Source organism: Macrosteles quadrilineatus, unplaced genomic scaffold (assembly GCF_028750875.1).
Source record: "Macrosteles quadrilineatus isolate MER2022 unplaced genomic scaffold, UCM_ALF_1.0 Scaffold_1__1_contigs__length_201487025, whole genome shotgun sequence".
NCBI classification, from domain to species: domain Eukaryota; kingdom Metazoa; phylum Arthropoda; class Insecta; order Hemiptera; family Cicadellidae; genus Macrosteles; species Macrosteles quadrilineatus.
This window is the reverse complement of record NW_026542594.1, coordinates 198,792,942-198,815,983: the sequence shown is the minus strand read 5'-3', so window position 1 is coordinate 198,815,983 and position 23,042 is coordinate 198,792,942. Positions and strand designations below refer to the sequence as shown.

The following is a 23,042-nucleotide window of genomic DNA, read 5'->3' as shown; positions in this document are numbered from 1 at the left end:
CCTTTTGTCAAATACTACCTTTCAAACTTCAATTGAATGATACATAAATTTCAATCCTGTATATATTGTTATGATTTGAGGTTCTGCATCAGTGACGTAAAACTTAAGTGCGAGTTGTGTGTTATGCTTTTTCAGTTAAACTAAAGGCATAACATAAAGAAAGAGTGGTGGACCTAACCAGCTTAACAATTATTGTATTTATAATTTATATGCACTTAATAGGCACTCACAATTCTGCAAGGGATGAAAAATATTGTAATTTATTAAGTTACTGCCTGTTTCATTGCTGCTTGCCATTCAGTACACAGAAAAATAAACAGAAGAAATTAAGGGTTAAAACCATTTATTATACACTGTAAAAATATGATTAAAAATGTTGACAAAATTTAGTACAGTTACTAACAAATATGACCACATTATATCACCCATTTAAAACAAACAATCATGAATTGAAATAATTCAGTGGAATCAGTTTTCTACAATGGTTTAAAAGGCGAAGGCCCTTGAGGAAAACGGAAATGACAAAAACAAGTAAAGTACAATCTATCTTACACACTAATGAGAAAAAAATACTTATTTGGTACAAATATTTTTAAAAATAAATTGTGAATGTGTTTAATATGGCCTGCTCCTGTCTCCACCGCGGTCCCTGGAAAAAAAAACAACTATTAGTTTTTCAATGTCAACCAATAATATAGGTCACTGTTTATTAAATGTGGAACTCAGTCCAGCTAGTTTACCTGAGCAAGTTTTGCTACCGGAGAGTAAAGGAGCTAATAGATACCAATGATAGATGATTTGATTGGAAAGGGCTTATTTAAGAATTTAGGAGACAATAAGAACAGGATAAGCAGGCTTACCGTAAATTTGTAGGCATTTAACTTCCCAAAAGTAACATAAAAGAAAACATAAAGGAAAAACTGAATATTCCGAGGCCGCTTCAAGAAATATTCACAGAAGAATGAACTCGCAGAATGTTGCAGAAGGGGCCATTGGCCTTGAAATATGATTAAGTTTTTCCTTGGTAATTACTTTTGTGAATTGGTATGCCAAAATCAAATCACTAACTTTTGTTGCTTTAAAACCCTTAATTAAATGATGAAATTACTCTCATCTTTAAGATATTTGAATTTCACTTTTATTGACAATTGCAATACTAAACAGTTAAGTTTTTCATGCTTCATTTGCTGGACAATAATTAAACCTGTTACCAATCACTAGGGGTGTGCGATGCAGCATATTTTTTTCGATTAGATGCATTGATGCTATTCAAAGAATTCTGATTTGAATCGATGCGATTCGATGCAGCACGGCATGATTTTCTTTAAAAATTAATTACAACATGTGTTTCTGTAATGGATCCTTTACCTTAAAAAAGTTGAAGTAAAAAATGTACTAAATAAAATTATGAACAAGAGGATAGTTGCTGACCTAACACACACATTGCTAATGAGAGAATAGTTGCTAATGGATACTGCTAATTTTATGGTTGGCCTAAGGAAATTCACCCTTCACTAACAAATAGAATCAGCCTATATATCTATAAAGCAATCGTTAAGTTTATTATTATTGACCTGTATTAAATAAAATAGAGTTTATTTTATGATGTAGGCCTAAATTAGTAAATTAGTAATGTAGTAAATTTGAAAATGTGAAAATTGTAACTTAATTTTCACATTTATATTTGTTGGCTTTCAATACTTCTGGATCATTCTTAAATCAGGACGAACCAAAAAAGTTGATAACCAGTGTTTACTGTCTATTTGATACATTATTGCATGCAATGAATAAATAGACGTGAAATTAAAAATAAAGATTGAAATAATAAAAGTGTGTGTAAACTAAAAAGTTCAAAGAGATCAGCAAGGCCTACCAAAAAGATAATAAGTTAGTTATTAATTAGAACTTAAATAATATATAATGTCATTTTCTCACTATTTATATCTTCAACATGTGTTATGAAAATAAGTCACTAAGTCTAGCTGAAAACACATTAATAAATTACGATATCTTTTAAATACAGAATAATAAAATAAATCACATTTTAAAAACATTTTATTTCCTAACTTTTTCCCTTGAACAGGTTGAGGGGGGAGGTTTTTTTACTGATTATCAACAAAAATTATCAATTATAATTTCACGAAAGCCGCTGATGAGTGAGCTGTGAAGAGCAGACAGTAATAGCCGGGGGTCTGAGACTGAATTCTGACTGTCTGACATCTTGAAATGTAGATTGTATTGTGTTGTGCAATATCATCTGCCTGCAGAGTGAACAGCTGAAGCCAAACAATGGCACTTCAACTGTTTTGAACTAAATAGTGTTCTAAGTTGGCTACTAAAGTTGTTAGCATGATTAAAAAACTAATAGATAACTAATAATTAAATGTTAAAATAAAATATCTGTCTATTCCTGTCGGGTGTCGGTATCGGCGGATTCGGGCGAAATCGACGTTTGGCAATCGATTCTTGATACCGATATTCCTAGTATCAGTATCGGTGGTATCGATAATCAACAGATCCCTATCTAAAACTCATTTTGGAGTCCTAAATTAGTTTTAAATATGCATCGGGACTTAATTGATGCATCGGTCTTTTTCGATGCATCGAGGCCAAATCGATGCATCGTGATTTTGATGCATGCTGAATCAAACCGTGAATCGATCGATGCATCGCACACCCCTACCAATCACTCAAGACAAGAATAGTAGTTCTTTGCACTCACCCTCGCATTGGTCCACCACTTCCTCTACCACCACCCCCTCTGCCACGGCCGCCGAAGCCACCTCCACCGCCTCCATAGCCTCCACCACCACGACCTCCTCGGCCCCCACGGTCCATTCCTCCACCACCACCTCTACGTCCTGTGGAAATACAAACATCAACATGTTGTAGCAACCTCAGTGAATATAAGTTTGGAATGTTAACTAATTAAACTCATGAATCCCTACTTTTGCAAGGTCTAGATGATGGATAAACATTTTTATATTCAGCTCTTTCAATTTCATAAGAATTAGCCATTTATTAAGGAAAAAATTGATAAACTCAAAGTTTTTTTAAACCAGTAAAATTTTTTAATAAAGAATAGTTTTATAAATCTTTTTGGAATAATTCAATCAATCTCGTCATAATTTTTTTTTTTCTTTAAACTATTAAATATTCAGTGCATGATCCATGATGAATTTTGCTGATATATTTTGATATTGTAACACTAATTCCCAATCCAAATCATTTTTATATTTATCAATAAAATCTTCATCTAAATTTTGATACTTACAAACCAAATTAATATAGCCATTAAGTTGATAATTAATAAATAAACTGATAAATAAATGTTATACTTAATGTTTGATGTTGTGAAATTTTTCCCAATTTAGTTTATTTTGAATTGGATAGACTAATAGCATTAACCAGATTATTAGTTTTCTTAATATGGTTTTTTAAATCCTTATTAACATAATTAAAAATGGAATTTATATAATCATTTTTTACTTCAATTAAATTTTTTTTCTGTCTACCAAATAGATCAAATATATCTAATGAATCCATATTTATTAAGAATTAATTTATTGATTATAATATCAAATCTTAAATTTTTATTCAACTCATTTAATACAAAAACACACAAATGACCACATATAGGTGGATCATCATAATTTTGAATTTGTGAATCATTAAAAAATATATTGTCTTTTCCTAAATATTTAACAATTTCCTTAAAAAGTTTATTAACAATTTTTCCATAAGAATCTAAGTAATACTTAATTTTATCTTTTTTATAATAACATATCCAATGAGTTCCATTGCCAGAAAAAGAATCTAAATTAACTATACCACATTCAAATTTATTAACAGTTTCAGGAAGCATATCTCTCATAAAAACACCTCTAAAATACTTGATATTATTACATAATTTTTCTAAGTTAGCTAATGTTAATGGGTTGAAATTTTTTCTTTATATATTTTAATGTTTTTTATCTAATCCAGATCCTTGAACATTTTCTAATTCTTGATCTAACCAATTAATTAAGTCTCTAAATTTAGGAATAACATTTTCTTTTACTACTTTAGCTCCTCTTCTAACTTTTGGTGTTAAACTATTTATGCCAGGAATATAATCAGCAACATTTAATATTTCATTTAATAAACCACCATCTTTTATTTGTTTAAGTTGATTATAAGAAAATTCAAGTCTTAATCCAGTATTTATTTTTTTATGTTTTTCTATTTTTTAAAATTGTTTTTTAGTTTATAATAATACATCATTACCATTTGAAAATTGATTTATATCAAACTGTAAGGTTAAATCTTTATTTTTCTTAAAAGCTGATTTAATTTTAGATTTTTGATAATTAGTTAAACTTACATTTAATTTCTCCATTTATGTATGTTAAAATTTTGATCCAACTTCTAACCCCATACCTAATTTTCTTTTCAACCACATAGCACCTGATGTTGGTGGTACAACTAATCTTTCACCAATACCATGATCACTAGATGTTGCTATATTCCAAGCTTTTTCTTGTAAAATGTTATCAGCAATTTCATTTCTAGATTCTGTATCCTTATTATCTCTATAAAATATATCATGTTCTTTAGCAGCTTTATCTAAATCATTTATTCCAGGATCACCTCTTTTAAATTTTTTTTAGCTTAGTTCCAGGTCCTAGATATTGAAAACCAGGTACATGCAATTCAAATGGTAAATTATTTATAAAATCATTTAATAATCCTGAACCTATAATAGGTGATGTTATTGTTGGCAAAATTCTTTTTAAACCTCCGAGTGTCATTTGTCAAAGCTTCGACACATAACACACTTTGTGTAGTTTTTTGTGTCGAAGCTTCGACTCACAAGCACGACTTTACGGCGAAGGCTCTATGACTGACAAAATCGGATTGAACTGGATCGAGTTAGGTATCGTTTTATTTGGCAGATTCTAAGCTTTCTCTGGAGGTCTGTCTCTAAGCGGTTTTTTCTCGAGCCGAACATAATTGTAGCAGACAGCTGACGTGCGTATTTGTGAACAGCTTGGTTAACCTCGCACCGATGACTGATGTGTTTTATTACGTTTATCATTGTTTTAGTGTTAAAAATCAAAAGTAGTGATATACGTGGTGCATTATAAGAAGATTTAAGTGATTTTGAAGGGCTGGTTGATGATCCTGAAGAAGTAGGTAGTAATATTGATGTAAATTATCAGCCAGATTCCTAGCTATGGTTAGGCTATGCATTCTTACCTAAACGCTATGTACCGAAATCTGTTTTTTGCCCATAACTTCTTTAATTGCAAATCTACTTCCTTATATTATATATATATATTTTTATATTTTATATTTTTGGAATCCTCATAAAATTCTGAACAAAGTGGCTATTTTCAAATATTTATAGGCCTATAATTTATACAATTTCATTGAGCGTGAACTTATTTTTTTTTTCCAAATTATTTTACCTAAAAAATTTTTTTTCAACAAATGTTCCTTATGTTTTATGTATAATATTGAAGCCCATGATTTTCCAAACAAAATGGTATATAGAACAGTATAATTAACATTGTTTATAAGCTTCTCAGATCCGTTTTAATAAAACCTTGCAAATGCGCAAAAAATAGGCAGACATAAGGCCAAAACTAGGGACACTCGGAGGGTTAAATATTTTATACCATCTGGTTTTTTAACCTATTCATCTAATTTGGTTGAAATAAAATCCTTAATAGCTCTTTTTTCATTGATAAAGTTATTATTTCCAGCTTTTCTTAAGCATATATATTATTGATTATATTCTCCAATTTGATAAAATCATCAATATATCTGTATTCAATTTTATTTACTGTATATTTTCTATTACCAGATCCTTCAATATTTCCTTTAGAATCCCAAATAAATTTAATCAAATTCATATATTTATTACCTTTACTTGATTTTGGTTTTCTAGTACTTGGATCATTATTTTTATAAATTGAATCTGTTTCCCATAAAATTCTTGAGTAATTATTTAAATTATCTTGACTATATAAATTATCATCTGGTGTATCTTTATATGTCAATAATCTAAAAAAAAACCATGAGCGCCAGTATGTGTTTTACCATCAATAAGTCATCATCATTATCAATTACTGTTATTTTATCACCAATCATAAATGATTTTTTATGTTTATCCCAATACAAACCAAATTTATCATCTTTTGCTCTAGGTAAATATTTCTGTGCTATTGGACCAATGGTTTTATTTAATGTTTGAGGTGAAACAATATTTGGATCTATAAATGTTGATTCTTCTTCAATAATTTGTTCTCTTATTGGTCTAAATGGAGTACTTGAAGGTAACATAAATTCTTCTTCAGATTGTGGTATTGACATATTTGCTAATTGATTAACAATAGGTACTAAATCCATTAAATTTTTGATTTTCATTTAAAACTTCACCAATTTTATTTTATACTTTACCAATTGCAGATGTTATTGGTTCATATGCTTTTTTTGTTTAATTTGTTCATAATTTTCATTCATTTTAATCTGATTTTTAAATTTTTTTATTAATTATTTTTCAATTTCATCTAACTTCTTAGCCTTGTCGACAGTTATGTTATCCATTTATTAAAAGAAAAAATATGTTAATATAAACATAAATGATGTGAATACAAACATAAACCATGTTAACATAAACATGAACTATGTCTATTAAGCCCAATCAACACTACACTAATGATTAATATAAATAAAACAAAAATAATAAGTAAATCTAAAATTAAACACAAACACATCATTTTTATTTTCTGTAAATTCCATAAGAAAAATAAACACTAAAGATAAGGCAAATATTATTATAACAAATATTTTATCAACAATTGAATCTAGCATACACCACATTTATTTAGAAGAAAATCTTATGTTAAAAAACTTATTCATATATTTTCCTTCATTTGTTTTTAATAACAAATTCATAGTTAAAAATCCATAATTTTCTATTTTTTTTTATAACAAATTCATAGTTAAAAATCCATAATTTTCTTTCCAACAATCATTACAAATATAATTAAATTCATTAAATGACATATCAGAACCTACAAAATGACCAAAAATTTGATTTATATAATGATTATTTTGCTTAAAAATACATAACAAACTTAAATTATTCCTTATCAATTTAATGTCAACTTTTGAATAACATTTTGAAGGTAAATACATGATATGTTTTGATGTCTACCCTTTACAAAATATTCTTTTATTTTATCTAATGTTCATTTCAATGTTTTTAAATCTATGTTGTAATCTATACTATTATATACAAATCTAATGGTGTATGTCTGTATGTGTATTACTAATAGGCACATAAACTACTGAATTGACTGGGCTTAAATTTTACAAAAGTATAGTTACCATACCAAGGACCATTATAGGACTATTCACACTTTGATACTGACCGTGGTCTTTGCCCCTTTGGCTTCAAAAGTTCTGAGGTGAGGATTTTAAAAGTAAATATTGATTGGTCTCCAAGGCTGCCATTAAAACACACACAATGTTTACAATTTTCTATCCCACCCAAATGTAAACAAGCTGAACTGTCAAACCACATTAATTCGCAATTCCACAGCTGGTTTATAAATAGGCATATAATATTCTCTACAATCATGTGACATGTTTATTTATTCTTATATTTGATGGTTCATTGATTATTGGTTTCATGAAATAAGTGAGATTGTATATCTGGTGCTGTATCTAACCCTAATTAGTTATTTAAAATTTCACTAATGTGAATGATTGTATTGAAAGATTTTGGTGTAAAAATAGTAAAATTATAAAGTCACATTTCCTTGAATCATTTTAACATTTTTGAACACTTAAATTGTGTTTAGAGTAGGGCACACACACCTTAAAAATTGACTCAAGGAGATAATTAATTGTAGGCCTATATTTTTTCCATTTTGAGAGATATATTGTTCACACCATTTGCCTTTTCACACATTTTTTAATAATAATTTCATATTACTAATTAATACCCATAGATTAGTTGTGATGTTTTCTAATCCAGAGGTAGCGACTGGTATAACTTTTGGCCATTCCTGTAGATTTCACATTCTATTCTAATAATGAATAACTTTTTACAAGCGTTCCATGGTCATTACATGTAAATTTTCAACAAAGTTCCTCTTGACAAAACCAATCCTTGACATAGACATTGTTTGAATGACGTTAAATTTCCTAATTCTAAGCTATATACCAATATTTCAATTTAAAAAGAACAATAAAAAACTAAGTTTTATATGCACTTGCCTTTGGTACATGAATAGTAGGAGTTATAAATAATAGGGCTAAGTATGTTTCTGTTTTAGTAGTAAGAGTGTTAATGTTTTTGTTTGCTCACATAGTATGTAATGAGATATTTTTATAATCAATGATTAGTGAGCAATGCTTCTAGAAACAAGATCACATGCTTAATTTAATTCAACCCGTAATATTAACCAGATGTTGTAAATTATTGTTTCTCTGTGTTTGATTTTATCATTTAAAAGTAAGTAAAAGCTTTGAGTTTTTTTTATTTGTTTTATTGTTTGAAAATGTGTTTTTATGTAATTAGTAAGTTAATAGTTTTTGATAGGTACATTTATTGGAATTTAATCTTATTTTACTCTTTTTTTCATGTCAGATTTCAAAAAGTACCATTTAAACATACATCAACCCCGGACGAAGGACGGGTCCTCTGCTAGTTTTATATATGCAGGCTGCTCTAATGATTTACTAAAAACATATAAATTTGTGTATGGTATCAATCTTTTATAGATAAAATTTAATAGCAATGTTGTTTTACCAGAACCACTTGATCCTATTATTAACAATCTAATTGGTTGATTATTTTTGATTTTTTCATCATATATATCAAAATTTAACTTATTTTTTCCTTTAAAAATTTTTCCATTTAAATAAGATGAAATTATTTAAAATTACAGGAAATTCTTCAAAGATTTAACTAAGATTAGAACATCCAATTCATTTGGATGGAAATTATAGAATTGGTCTTTGTGGATTTTATTCAGATAATTATATATTAAATGTACCAAATGATTATAAAAATGTATATGATTTACTATTAAGGATGGTAAAAAAGAAATAAATCAATATTTTAATTTAAACAAAGGATATCACACATTGGAAGCTATAAAAGAAAACTTTAAAAATAGCTTAAAAGAATACAAAAAAAGCAGATAATTTTGATGAAAATGATTATTTATTGGATAATGATTGTCCTTTTATTGTGATAAAATCACCTGTTAAATTATAGTAACAGCTATTATAACTGATTAATAAGGTTTAAAGGATGAAATGATTGAACCATACACTTTAACTAAAGGAATTAAGTTGCCAAAATTAAGACCTTTTGATGTTTTAGAAATCCGTTGTAATTTGGTTGAACCTAGCTTTGAAAATCATAATGATCACTCACATTTACATAAAGAATCAGAAATTCTATATACTTTTTTCCAAATGTTAAATATGGTTCTAAAATAAGTGAAAACCCAAATCAAATAGACTATGTTCCTTTAAAAAATATTAATAAAATTCAAAATATTGTAATATTTATTCAAGTTAATGAAGGAAATTTGATAAATAGTAAAAATGTTAAGAATATTGTGTATTTAAGATTAAAACAAAATGTCTAACGTAAAATTTCTTCTATATAAATAATGACAACAACTAATGATTTATTTAATAATAATTTTATATTTAAAAATAAAAATGTATTAATTCTATTTGATAAACAAAATAATCCATGGTTTAAAGCTAAAGATATTTGTAATGTATTAGAATATGAAAATTCTAAACAAGCAATTATAAAAAATGTTGATAATGATGATAAAACTGATTTAGAGACATTAAATCCTATATGTATCTATCAGATACCTTTAAAAAAATTTAAAAAATATAATTTGTATTAATGAATCAGGTTTGCTAATTTTAAAATCTAAAAAAGAAGAAGCTTAATTAATCAAAAAATGGGTTACTAAAGAAGTTTTGCCTTCAATTAGAAGATCAGGTGAATATAAACTAAAAAAATCAACTAACATTAGAATTTGAAGAAAAATTAAAAATTAAAGAAGATGAAAATAATAAAGTTATAGAATAAAATAAAAAACTAAAATTTAAACAACTTCAAATTAATAATTTTATTACAAATATTAAAATTAAAGAAAAAACTGAATATATTTATATTCTTACTACTTTACAATACTCTAAAAACAATAATTTTAAAATTGGTTTACTAAAGATTTAAGAAACAGATTACATACTTATAATACAGGCAGAAATTCTAATGATTTATGTTATTATGTTTATTATGCAAAAGTATTTGAAGGTAAAAAAATAGATAATTTAATACAATATTTATTAGGTGATTTTAGAGATATTAAGAATAAGGAATTATATATTATACATTTTTTTTTAATTTAGAGTCAATTGTTAAATTTATTATAAATAATTATAATGATACATTTGAATATATACATGATTTTATTAAAAATCACTTGAATAACATGTATGAAACAAAACCATATACTGTATACCAAAACCGATTATGTTAGTTTGAATAGAGAAAAAGATAGTTTTAAACAAAATTAAATAAAAGTGAAACTGTTAAAAAGAATTTTTTTAACTATTTAGAAAATCAGACTTTTATTGTAAATGGTGTTAAGAAAAAAATTTATAATTTAAGTAAAAATATATCTAATCTAATGTAATGTCTAACTATATTTCAATCTCTAATATTATCAAATTAAAATTCATGATTTAGCCCCTGAACTGTTTATTAGACTAATATGATCAGGTACATACCTTTACGTCAACAGTACCTGATCACATGTACCTGTTCAGTACATGTCAGTATGTACCTGATCATATTAGTATTATCAAATCTTCCATGGTAATAATAATTTTGTTTTAATAAATAAGACTAAATAATTGTTTGATTGTTTACTATCAAATTTAAATATTGTTATATCTTTTTCATTATTAATTCATTCTTTTGGTATGATTATTATTTCCATTTATCTATGTTTAAATTATATTTTTATGTCCCCAAGGTAATGTATCGATTCTATTTTCACATACAAATATTTTATCATCCTTATTACTCAAAGCTAATTTGTTTATTCTAATAGTATACAATTCATGTTTATAACTTCTAATACATGTCATTGTTCTATATTGTTCTATATCAGCAAACAAGCACTTCTTAAAATCACTCATATTTATTGTCTTATTTACAACACTTTTTTTGATTCCTTTACATTTTACAGGATTTTTATTGTTAAATTCATAACTATATAATTTTGATCTTAATCCACAATATTCTTCTAGTATTTCACCATTTAGCTCATCTTTAAATTCACCAATTAGTTTTTTATTTTTTTTTCAGTGTAACACTCATGATCTTTTTTATAATCACTTGTATCAAACTCATTTATATTTTCCTTAATAATTTTATAAGGATCCGTCTTTAATTCCACAAAATAACAATCAGTGTCCATATATAATAATTTTGCATTTGGATCATATTTCTTTAGCTTATTATAGTAAAATTCATACATTAATAATTTTGATAATTCTAAAACTGAAAGTCCAACATATATTAGTTTATCAAATTTATCTTTTTCTTTAATCAAATGTGAAGCAATACAATTGTTATCAAAAATACTAAACGTTTTTAAAGTTTGGTTTTTTAGCTTGTTTTAATGAATATTCTTCATCACCTAATTTTACATCTATTCCTTACATTCCATTGTTTTACCAAATACAGAATTATTCATTAACTTAAAGAAGTCTTTTTCAAAGTCTGATTTTGATTGAGCTCTTAATTTTGTGTTCAGTTTTATATATTTTTATTTTTCCATATAGTTATCTTGATCAAATGCTATTACTCGATTTACTCTTTTTAATTCTAGAACTTGTTTTAAGTAATATTTTAAGTTTCTTGAATGAACCAAATAGTCTTTTTTATCAAATAAAGTAGTACACAACTTGTTATTATAATGTTCAGGAGCCAAAGGTAAGTCTTTATGTTTATCATGCAATTCTTTTAGATATTCTAAATCAACATCTAATATATAGCCATAATCAGCATTTTCATCTAATTCTAATATAGTTTCTTTCCATTCATCAGTAGTATATACATTTGGATTCATCCATTTAATATCTTTATATGGTAGTTTTTGACTTAAGGCCCATCCATATAAATTGTTTGCATCTACATATCTAAATATATAAAAGGCAAAGCCCTCACTGACACACTCACTCACTCACTCACTCATCACTAATTCTCCCACTTCCCATTTACCTAGGAGGCTGAAATTTGGTACACCGATTCTTTGGGCATTAAATAGGAAAACTAAGTAGTTTTTATTCTGATCGGGCTTTCGGGTTCCGCCCCAGTGGCTCTGGAGTTTCCCATGTTAACCTTATGATTTGCCATATTTAAAAGGAATTAATGAATCTTAACAGCTGTTTCTATTAAACAAGTTGGTTCTGTTCTATGATGTTCAATAGCATTAAAGTTACAAGGATTACCAACAGGGTGCAGCACTAACAGGGTGCAGCACTATTATTTTTTTTAATTTATGACAACAGCTAATTTGCAACCAAAAGGTGAGTGAGCGTAGCGAACGAACTTCAACCTGGAGGCGAGTTAGCGTAGCGAAGGAGCTAACCCGAAGGCAAGTGAGCGCAGCAAACGAGCTCCAACCTAAATGTGAGTGAGCGTAGCGAACGATCTTCAACCAGGACGTGATTGAGCCATGCGAATACTTATGAAGTTAAACGGGGCAAAGCCCGGGAGTATTTCATTTGGTCCAAATCGTTTGGTCCACAAGTTGTAAAACAGTTCGTTTGGTCCAAAATCGTTTGGTCCAACACTTGTAAAACAGTTCGTTTGGTCCAAAATCGTTTTATCATCCAGTTGGGGAGTATTTCATTTGGTCCAAAATCGTTTGGTCCACAAGTTGTAAAACAGTTCGTTTGGTCCAAAATCGTTTGGTCCACAAGTTGTAAAACAGTTCGTTTGGTCCAAAATCGTTTGGTCCAACAGTTGTAAAACAGTTTGTTTGGTCCAAAATCGTTTGGTCCAAAAGTACAGGCAAAACCAGAATTACAATTGTGCATTGTGGAGTAAACTTATGAAATAGACTGTACGTTTCACTGTGGACCATTCGATCGGGTCGTTTTATCCAAAACTCTAATACGAGTTCGTTTGGTCCAAAAGTATGAACTATTGCGTCCCTCACATAGAAGGCGTTCAAATAATCGCCGTCACGTCGTCAACCCAACCGCCTGCCTTCCGAGGCCTATTTGTTGTTTTGTGTTACGTTTCTAAATAATTGATATGTTTGCATTAACACGTACATATACATATATTTATTTATATATAATGTGTTTGTGTAATGTTTACTTTCTATCCCCAGTCAATCTTAACACAACGCGTTTTAATTCCCTAGATTTGTGGATAAATATTAACTTTGCTTTGAGTTTGCATTTAATGTTAAACAGATGGTTTATTTAATTTATCTATATATTAAAATTCAATCTGTGTTTGTTGTGTGTTTGTCGTGGTATTTGTAACAATTATGTAGTTAATAATACAAATATATAAAGTTAATTTCTCATCGAAGATATATCCTATTTGTAAAACTTCCCAAAATGTTATGTTTACTCCCCATGAGAACCGTGAATAAATTTTTTAAAAGAAAAGAGTTTGTAATTGTTGTATCTTTACAAAATTATATTATATTTTTAAATATTTATATCTTATCTTATCTTACTATATAATATTATAAATGTGAAAGTTTGTGGGTTTGTTTGTTTGTTTGAAGTTCAATCACGCATAAACCACTGGACGGATTGGGCTGAAATTTGGTATGATGATAGCTTACATTCCCGATTAACATATAGGCATATTCTTATCTCAAAAATCCTTTCGGGCTCCGCCCCAGTGGCTCTGTAATTCCCCATGTTAACCTTATGAGTATTCATATTTAAAGGGAATTAAAGAATTTAGTCAGCTGTTTCAACTAAAAAAGTTGGTTCTATGATATGGAAAAGCATTAAAAAGTTATAAGATTTACCAACAGGGTGCAGCACTATATTTTTTTTTTTGCATTTATGAAAACAGCTAATTTGAACTAAGCAGCAACAAAAAACTGTGATTCGCAATGAGAACTGTCAAAGTAGGATTGTTTACAGTTATGTATATGTTTTTCATTTCATGAATAATTTGTGATATTTTGCGAATTGATAATTTATTTTTCTCTATTGTTTAGGTAAAATGGTAGAACATTATGGCTATGGTAGATGTGTAATACTATAGAATACTGTAAATTTAAAAAAATTAAACTGTGTCCTCCACCCATTGCAATCGCAAAGCTTGAGTATAACTGCAATAAGCATTTTATACTTATATTCCAACCCCGTACGAAGGACGGGTACTCTGCTAGTTTTTATATATTTTTATATTTGATATTTTTAAATTTTATTATATTTTTTGTATACATTTAATAGTTAGTTTTTAGTACTGCAACGCGTGCCGGATAAATACTAGTCTGATACTGTATATATATATACAGGGTGAGTTTTAATTGTCCCCCCCCCCCCAACTTTTTTCTACATTTTTTCAAATATCAATCCCAGACCACTTCCAAACATTGTTGGGTAGTAAGTACTTCATTTTGACAAGGTGGTCATTTCCGGCCGCCATCTTGGATCCGCCATATTGGATGCAAAATTTTTTTTCAAATGTAAAGGTGGGGTTGTGACCCATTATTTCGAACTACATTTTTACCCTGATTACAATGCCGCAAACCGTTTTTAAAAATCTTGATTCATTCTAAAGTTACGAGGGCGTTTTAAAACTTTATTTTTAGCCCATTTTAACATTGTGCATTTACAAACTAAGACCATAATCCCAAAATAGTGCTAGATAATGATAAGTATACACTACCAGTAATTGTCCACCTATTTTCACTTGGTTATGACTGATGTATTTTTTTCGGCCGCCATCTTGGATCCGCCATTTTGAAATGTGATTAATTATTTTAAATATGAAGGGGGTGTTGTGACCCATCATTTCTAACTACTTTTTTAAGCTGAACTTAATTCCATAATCTGTTTTTCATTTTCATTTTTTGATTTTGAAATATTGACATTTTTAACAAAAAAATTTAAATACTTCATAAATAAAACAAGATAACAAAAAATGGATTGCGGCATTGAGTTTAGCTTAAAAAAGTAGTTCAAAATGATGGGTCACGACACCCCCTTCATATTTAAAATAATTTATCACATTTCAAAATGGCGGATCCAAGATGGCGGCCGAAAAAAATACATCAGTCATAACCAAGTGAAAATAGGTGGACAATTACTGGTAGTGTATACTTATCATTATCTAGCACTATTTTGGGATTATGGTCTTAGTTTGTAAATGCACAATGTTAAAATGGGCTAAAAATAAAGTTTTAAAAAGCCCTCGTAACTTTAGAATGAATCAAGATTTTTAAAAACGGTTTGCGGCATTGTTATCAGGGTAAAAATGTAGTTCGAAATAATGGGTCACAACCCCACCTTTACATTTGAAAAAAAAGTTTTGCATCCAATATGGCGGATCCAAGATGGCGGCCGGAAATGACCACCTTGTCAAAATGAAGTACTTACTACCCAACAATGTTTGGAAGTGGTCTGGGATTGATATTTGAAAAAATGTAGAAAAAAGTTGGGGGGGGGACAATTAAAACTCACCCTGTATATATATATATATATATACAGGGTGAGTTTTAATTGTCCCCCCCCCAACTTTTTTCTACATTTTTTCAAATATATATATATATATACAGGGTGAGTTTTAATTGTCCCCCCCCCCCAACTTTTTTCTACATTTTTTCAAATATCAATCCCAGACCACTTCCAAACATTGTTGGGTAGTAAGTACTTCATTTTGACGAGGTGGTCATTTCCGGCCGCCATCTTGGATCCGCCATATTGGATGCAAATTTTTTTTTTCAAATGTAAAGGTGGGGTTGTGACCCATTATTTCGAATTAAATTTTTACTCTAATTACAATGCCGCAAACCGTTTTTAAAAATCTTGATTCATTCTAAAGTTATGAGGGCTTTTTAAAACTTTATTTTTAGCCCATTTTAACACTGTGCATTTACAAACTAAGACCATAATCTCAAAATAGTGCTAGATAAAGATAAGTATACACTACCAGTAATTGTCGACCTATTTTCACTTGGTTATGATTGATGTATTTTTTTCGGCCGCCATCTTGGATCCGCCATTTTGAAATGTGATAAATTATTTTAAATTTGAAGGGGGTGTTGTGACCCATCATTTCGAACTGCTTTTTTAAGCTGAACTTAATTCCATGATCCGTTTTTCATTTTCATTTTTTTGATTTTGAAATATTGACATTTTTTACAAAAAAATTGCAATATTTCATAAATAAAACTTGATAACAAAAAATGGATTGCGGCATTGAGTTTAGCTTAAAAAAGTAGTTCGAAATGATGGGTCACAACACCCCCTTCATATTTAAAATAATTTATCACATTTTAAAATGGCGGATCCAAGATGGCGGCCGAAAAAAATACATCAATCATAACCAAGTGAAAATAGGTCGACAATTACTGGTAGTGTATACTTATCTTTATCTAGCACTATTTTGAGATTATGGTCATAGTTTGTAAATGCACAATGTTAAAATGGGCTAAAAATAAAGTTTTAAAAAGCCCTCATAACTTTAGAATGAATCAAGATTTTTAAAAACGGTTTGCGGCATTGTAATCAGGGTAAAAATGTAGTTCGAAATAATGGGTCACAACCCCACCTTTACATTTGAAAAAAAAGTTTTGCATCCAATATGGCGGATCCAAGATGGCGGCCGGAAATAACCACCTCGTCAAAATGAAGTACTTACTACCCAACAATGTTTGGAAGTGGTCTGGGATTGATATTTGAAAAAATGTAGAAAAAAGTTGGGGGGGGGGACAATTAAAACTCACCCTGTATATATATATACACGCGTTTTTTATTTTGATATTTTGAACCACTTTACGGATATTAATGAATTTAAATAGAATGATAGATAATTAAGAAATGAAGGGGATGTCGAGGCAAGTCGATGTTGAGTATCGTCTGGGTAAGTAACTTAGAGAGATCAATGATTTTTGTAGCTGAGTAGCGTCAGTAAACATGTACAACACTTCTTTAGTTGAATAACATTCATTGGCTCTATTGTGTATTCTTTCACTAAGCTGAATTAATACATCAAAGTAAACTCTCTAAAAGTCTGTAATAAACTGAAATTTAGGATTAATAACTTTCTATAACTTATCATGCATTTATTCATAAAATTATTAAAAATGTAATCCATTAACTGAAAACCACTATTATTTAAAAAAATATGGGCAACGTGCCTGAATGTTTGTCTCAGACAATTATGCATATCACAAAGAGTATACCTATAATTGATGTACCTTAATGATATGTCTATGATAAATAAAAGTAGCCTATTTAACATTCATTTTCATAGACTGTAAAAGCCTTCTGCACTTGTATTATTCTGTATCGTATTACATAATGGGAAATTGTCCAATGATTAAATACACATGTATAACAATAATCTCGTGATGATCTTTCGGTCTTGAATAATAAGACAAAATATCGGCAAAAGTAGTCAAAAAGGCAGACACCAACCAGTACAATAGATATAACATAATGCAATAAGAAATGATTGAAAGAGTTACTGTAATATTAAGATTATATAATTGTTCGTAATGGAACGTTATATTGCTAAACATGACATTATACAGAAGAACATCAATTTTAAAATAAGAAAATAAGATCCTTAAATATAATTCTGTAAGACAAGATTTTTACCAGGAAATTGTGGACGTCCAGAAAATATGAGTAGGCTAATTAATGTAATTTTCATGTTCTATTTTAACCTTTTGATTAAGAATTAATTATAAACAACGATGGAGGATCAATAGTAAACACTCCATTGTAAATAGGTACCGGTACAACAATACAAATTAAGGTGTATTATAAATATTTAAAACACGTTGGTCCACTGAATTTCTATACACTCTGTATATTAAAAGGTCGCCAAATGTGATAAAAACTGTTCATTTATAAGATTTCCAACCGTGTGATACACTTTTGAGCTTTAAGTTTGTTTATGTACGCTTTAGTGGTTTGAATACAACAAAACATGGCGTCTTTAACGTTAAAAACATAAAAAGTCAACATGTTTAAAGCAAAAACTGTATTAATATTATTATTGTATACGACGGCGGATATTTGAACGCCTTCAATGTGAGGGACGCAATAGTTTATACTTTGGACCAAACGAACTCGTATTAATGTGTTGGACCAAACGATTTTGGACCAAACGAACTGTTTTACAACTGTTGGACCAAACGATTTTGGACCAAATGAACGGCAATATAAACGTACAGTATATTTCATAAGTTTACTCTACAATGCAACATTTTACTTCTAGTTTGGCCTGTACTTTTGGACCAAACGATTTTGGACCAAACGAACGTGTTTTTAACTGTTGGACCAAACGATTTTGGACCAAACGAACGAGTTTTTAACTGTTGGACCAAACGATTTTGGACCAAATGAAATTGGATAAAACGATTTTGGACCAAACGAACGAGTTTTTAACTGTTGGACCAAACGATTTTGGACCAAACGAACGGCAATATAAACTGTGGACCAAACGACTTTGGACCATTTGAAGATGATCCCAAAGCCCGCGGGTACAGCTAGTAACATATAATTTTCAGGTTTATTAGGATAATAATTTTTGGTATATTTGTTATTTGCTTTACAATACATTGTAACACATTGAGAAATTCCACCTCTTATACCTTTTTCAATCATCAAATACATATCATAATCACTTATCAATTCTAATTCTATTTTTGTTAATTTTAACAGAGTCCCATGCTAATGATGGTGGTGTTAAATAATGTGCAGGATCTAATTGATAGTTCTTTAAACAAACTGATCTAAAATTTTCAAATACATCAGCTAGCATCACATCTTGAATATTGTACAAATCAGAATAATTTCCTAATGTTTTAACTTATAATTTGTTCCAAACTTTTAGATAGTATTTATAATCATCATCACTAATATTTTCATCAGTTAAAGAACTATAAAACTGTCCTTTATCTAATATTTTATCATAATTTAATTTTTCAATATCATCTATAAACTCATAAGGAAATATACCTTTAGAAGATAATATTGCAAATGTTTCATCATCTTTTTCAATTATATCAATGTTCTTTATAAATTTAGTCAAGTGTTTAAATTCTTTTAGATTTTTTGCTAACTTGTCAATTGATGAGGCCATAAATCTAAACGTATCTACAAATGAGAATTTTACAAATTTTCTAGGTTTATCATCTTCAAATTCATAACCATATCCTGAATTACCTGAATAATTTATATATTTTTCATCAGTATTTGCTATTAAATCAATTTTACCATATTTTTTAGCTAATTCTTTAATAAACAAAAATGTGTATCATAGTTTGAACTATTTTGACAAAACACAAGTATATTTTGTGGAAGTTTTAGATTTAAATTACAACTTGAATGTGCTGCACCTCTAAATTTTCCTGTTAAATGACAGTGATCTCTTACCTTTCGTCTTGTGTCATTATCAAAACCACTAGTTTCACAAATATGACAAACACTTGCTTTATGATATTCAATTTCTTCATTTTTAGTTAAACTCATAGGCTTTTTGTTTTTTGAATTATATTTGTTAGCGATATACTTTGAAATCTCATCTAAGTTTTCAAATAATTTATTTGGTACATTTTTTACTCTTCATCTGTTTTTGCTCTATAACAAATTGGTTTATACATTTGATTAGTCACTCTAGAAACTAAATAAATTGTGAATCCATAAGGTATACGTTTCTGAATTTTATTTGTATATGAGTTGTTTTGATTATTTTCACAAGTATTAATCTTTTTCAGAATGCTTTCAAAATCCATATAAATTACATAAGGATGTTCGAGTTTTTTATAATAATTTTTAAATTTAACAGTTTCACCAGGAAATGGCATAATTGGTCGACAAGGTACAAGAGATTTACAAATTATTAAATGATTATTCAAATCACTATTTTTATAAAAATGTGTCAAACATCGTCTACAAATATATAGTTTATGACCATTTTTTGAAACTTGGTTGGAAACTAATTTACTTAAATCAGTTATTAGTATTAGTATATAATATAAAAGGCAAAGCCCTCACTGACTCACTCACTCACTCACTCATCACTAATTCTCCCACTTCCCATTTACCTAGGAGGCTGAAATTTGGTACACTGATTCTTTAGGCATTAAATAGGAAAACTAAGCTGTTTTTATTCTGATCGGAATCTCGGGCTCCGCCCCAGTGGCTCTGGAGTTTTCCATATTAACCTTATGAGTACTCATATTTAAATGGGATTAATGAATCTCAACAGCTGTTTCAATTAAACAAGTTGGTTCTGTTCTATGATGTTCAATAGCATTAAAGTTACAAGGATTACCAACAGGGTGCAGCACTATTATTTCTTTTACATTAATGACAACAGCTAATTTTCAACCAAAAGGTGAGTGAGCATAGTGAACGAACTTCAACCTGGAGGCGAGTTAGCGTAATGAACGAGCTAACCTGAAGGCAAGTGAGCGTAGCGAACGAGCTAACCTGAAGGCAAGTGAGCGCAGCGAACGAGCTCCAACCTAAAGGTGAGTGAGCGTAGCGAACGAACTTCTACCAGGACGTGATTGAGCCATGCGAACGAGATCATCTTGAAAATTAAGAAGTTAAACGGGGCAAAGCCCGCGGTTTACAGCTAGTTAGTATATAATGTGAGTTGTCACCATCTTTAGAATACAACAAATCAATGTCTAATTTTGCATTTTAATTTTCAGATATTTGTAATGGAACAATCTTTACATCTTCATCAATTCTATAAACATTAATTGACATGGACAGATAGTTATATTTAGGATCAAATGATCTTTTTTCAAATAATTTTATATCTTTTAATGTTATTGGATAAACCTTTAAAAATTTCATCATTTATATAACTCTGATACTGTTTAACCCTAACTGGATTATCTAATTTTCTATTTTTATATTTATCAATCGCACATCTAATTGCATAAATGAAGCAATATTCATCTTTATTTTTAAAATTTATACAACACTTCTTGTTTTTGATTTTATTTGGTAGTTCAATATATGTACCAGCATTTAATGAATTAACTTTATACAATTTGAGATTTAATTCTAAACATCCACTTAATGACCAACCACTACCATTTGATGGTTGATTCAAATTTTCTCTTAATATCAATTTTGTAAACTGATCATTTATAAATTCATTAATATTTAAGATATCTGAACCCCTAAGACCATAATACATTGTACTGGTTTGATTTTCACCACTAACCAATTTTCTTTGATATTCACATATTAAAGCTAATTGTCCTTTTATATTTGCAAATTCTTGTTTTTCAAACAATTTTTGAATTTCACTTCTTTGTGATTCTAAATAATCAGATGTATCCAAACCATCATTTGAATTTGTTAGAATATATTCTTGAAAATAACCTTTTAATGAAGAAGCTTCTTGAATATTTATTATATTTTCTTTTGGAATTGGTTTATTTTTAAGATGATCAGTCAATAATTCAGTCAATTCCTTTCTAGTTTTATTTACAATTTTAATATTATTTTTAACAGCTAAATCTTGAATAAATTTCAATGATCTATATTCTAATTATTAGGATTTTGTTTAATTTTATTTAGTCTTTTAATCAGTTCATTTCTTACTAAATTTGTATAATTTCTAACAGATAGTTTGTTAGCAATTTCCTTTAATTTTTCTTCTTTAAATAAAGAATAGTTTGTTGGATCATATGACTTTTTCATTTCTTTTAATTGATTTAGATTTTTGTTTTTATAATCATTAATATAATTTTGTTTACACCATATTTTTATATTATTAACTTCATTTTCAAATTTGATTTTATTTTCTAAATATTTCTTTGAGTTATAATGTCTTGCATAGTTTTTAGAATATATATTTTTAATACAATAAGGACATAATATATTTTCATTTTGTCTTTCCATTTAGATGGAAAAAAATTCCTTTATTTAATAAGAATAATTTTTACTTAGAAAATATGTTTTTATAAAATATAAGTAATATACCCAAATTAATGATTAATTTATTTTTTCTAGAGAACTTTTTCAATAAAATAAGTAATCAACTAGTCAATTTATATTTTCTTCAGTATTTTTTTCAATTAAACTTTTATAAACTAGTAATATTATTAATTCATCTTTTTAGCCTCATAGATTTATTGGTATATTTGATGAGAAAACAATTAAAGAATTAAATAAAAAAGATTTAAACTTAATAATTACTGAAATTAAAACATTCAAAGAGAAAGAAACTGTTTTAATTCAATTTGTATAATTTTTACAAACTATTCAATAATATATTTTAAAGTTTTACTTGTTTTTAAAAACATTTTGTTTTGTAGTCAGTTTTATATAAAATATAGATATATTCGGGTCCGCGGAATTGGCTAACTCTGGAACTCGCTAACCCCATGTTAAACGCCCTATCTTCAAATTTGGTCGATGAGAGGAACTCGCTAACTTGTTCGGTTTCGGAATTGGCTAACTCCGGAACCCGCTAACCCGCTCTAGAGCCGGGTTAGCGAATTCCGTCCTCGTACGGAAGTTGCTAACTCGGTCCCTCGGCGGAACTCGCTAACTCCCAATCAGAAGCCTCGCGGGCCGTCCAATGGGAGCCAAGCACGAATATTTTTGGCCAGTGTTGCCGAAAGTGTAGTACCTAGATCGTACCGGTACCATAATGTCGTATCCTACGATTAATTAGGAGTAAGATCAACGTAGTCGATAAAATAAATATATTTAGAAGTATGTTTATTTATTTATTTATTCATTCCGAC

At 28.6% G+C, this 23,042-nt stretch overlaps 1 protein-coding gene across 1 annotated transcript in view; it reads right to left on the bottom strand.

Annotated features, from left to right (window-relative positions):
- Nucleotides 1-326: 326 nt before the first annotated feature.
- LOC128994089 (RNA-binding protein cabeza-like) overlaps nucleotides 327-23,042 on the bottom strand; it is an 89,491-nt gene continuing 66,775 nt past the window's right edge. Inside the window, exons 10-11 of the mRNA XM_054418340.1 lie at nucleotides 2,723-2,861; nucleotides 327-649 (exon numbers count right to left, since the gene is read on the bottom strand). Of these exons, the coding sequence (XP_054274315.1) occupies nucleotides 616-649; nucleotides 2,723-2,861 (173 nt within the window). The 3' untranslated portion in view covers nucleotides 327-615. The remainder of the gene's footprint in view (nucleotides 650-2,722; nucleotides 2,862-23,042) is intronic.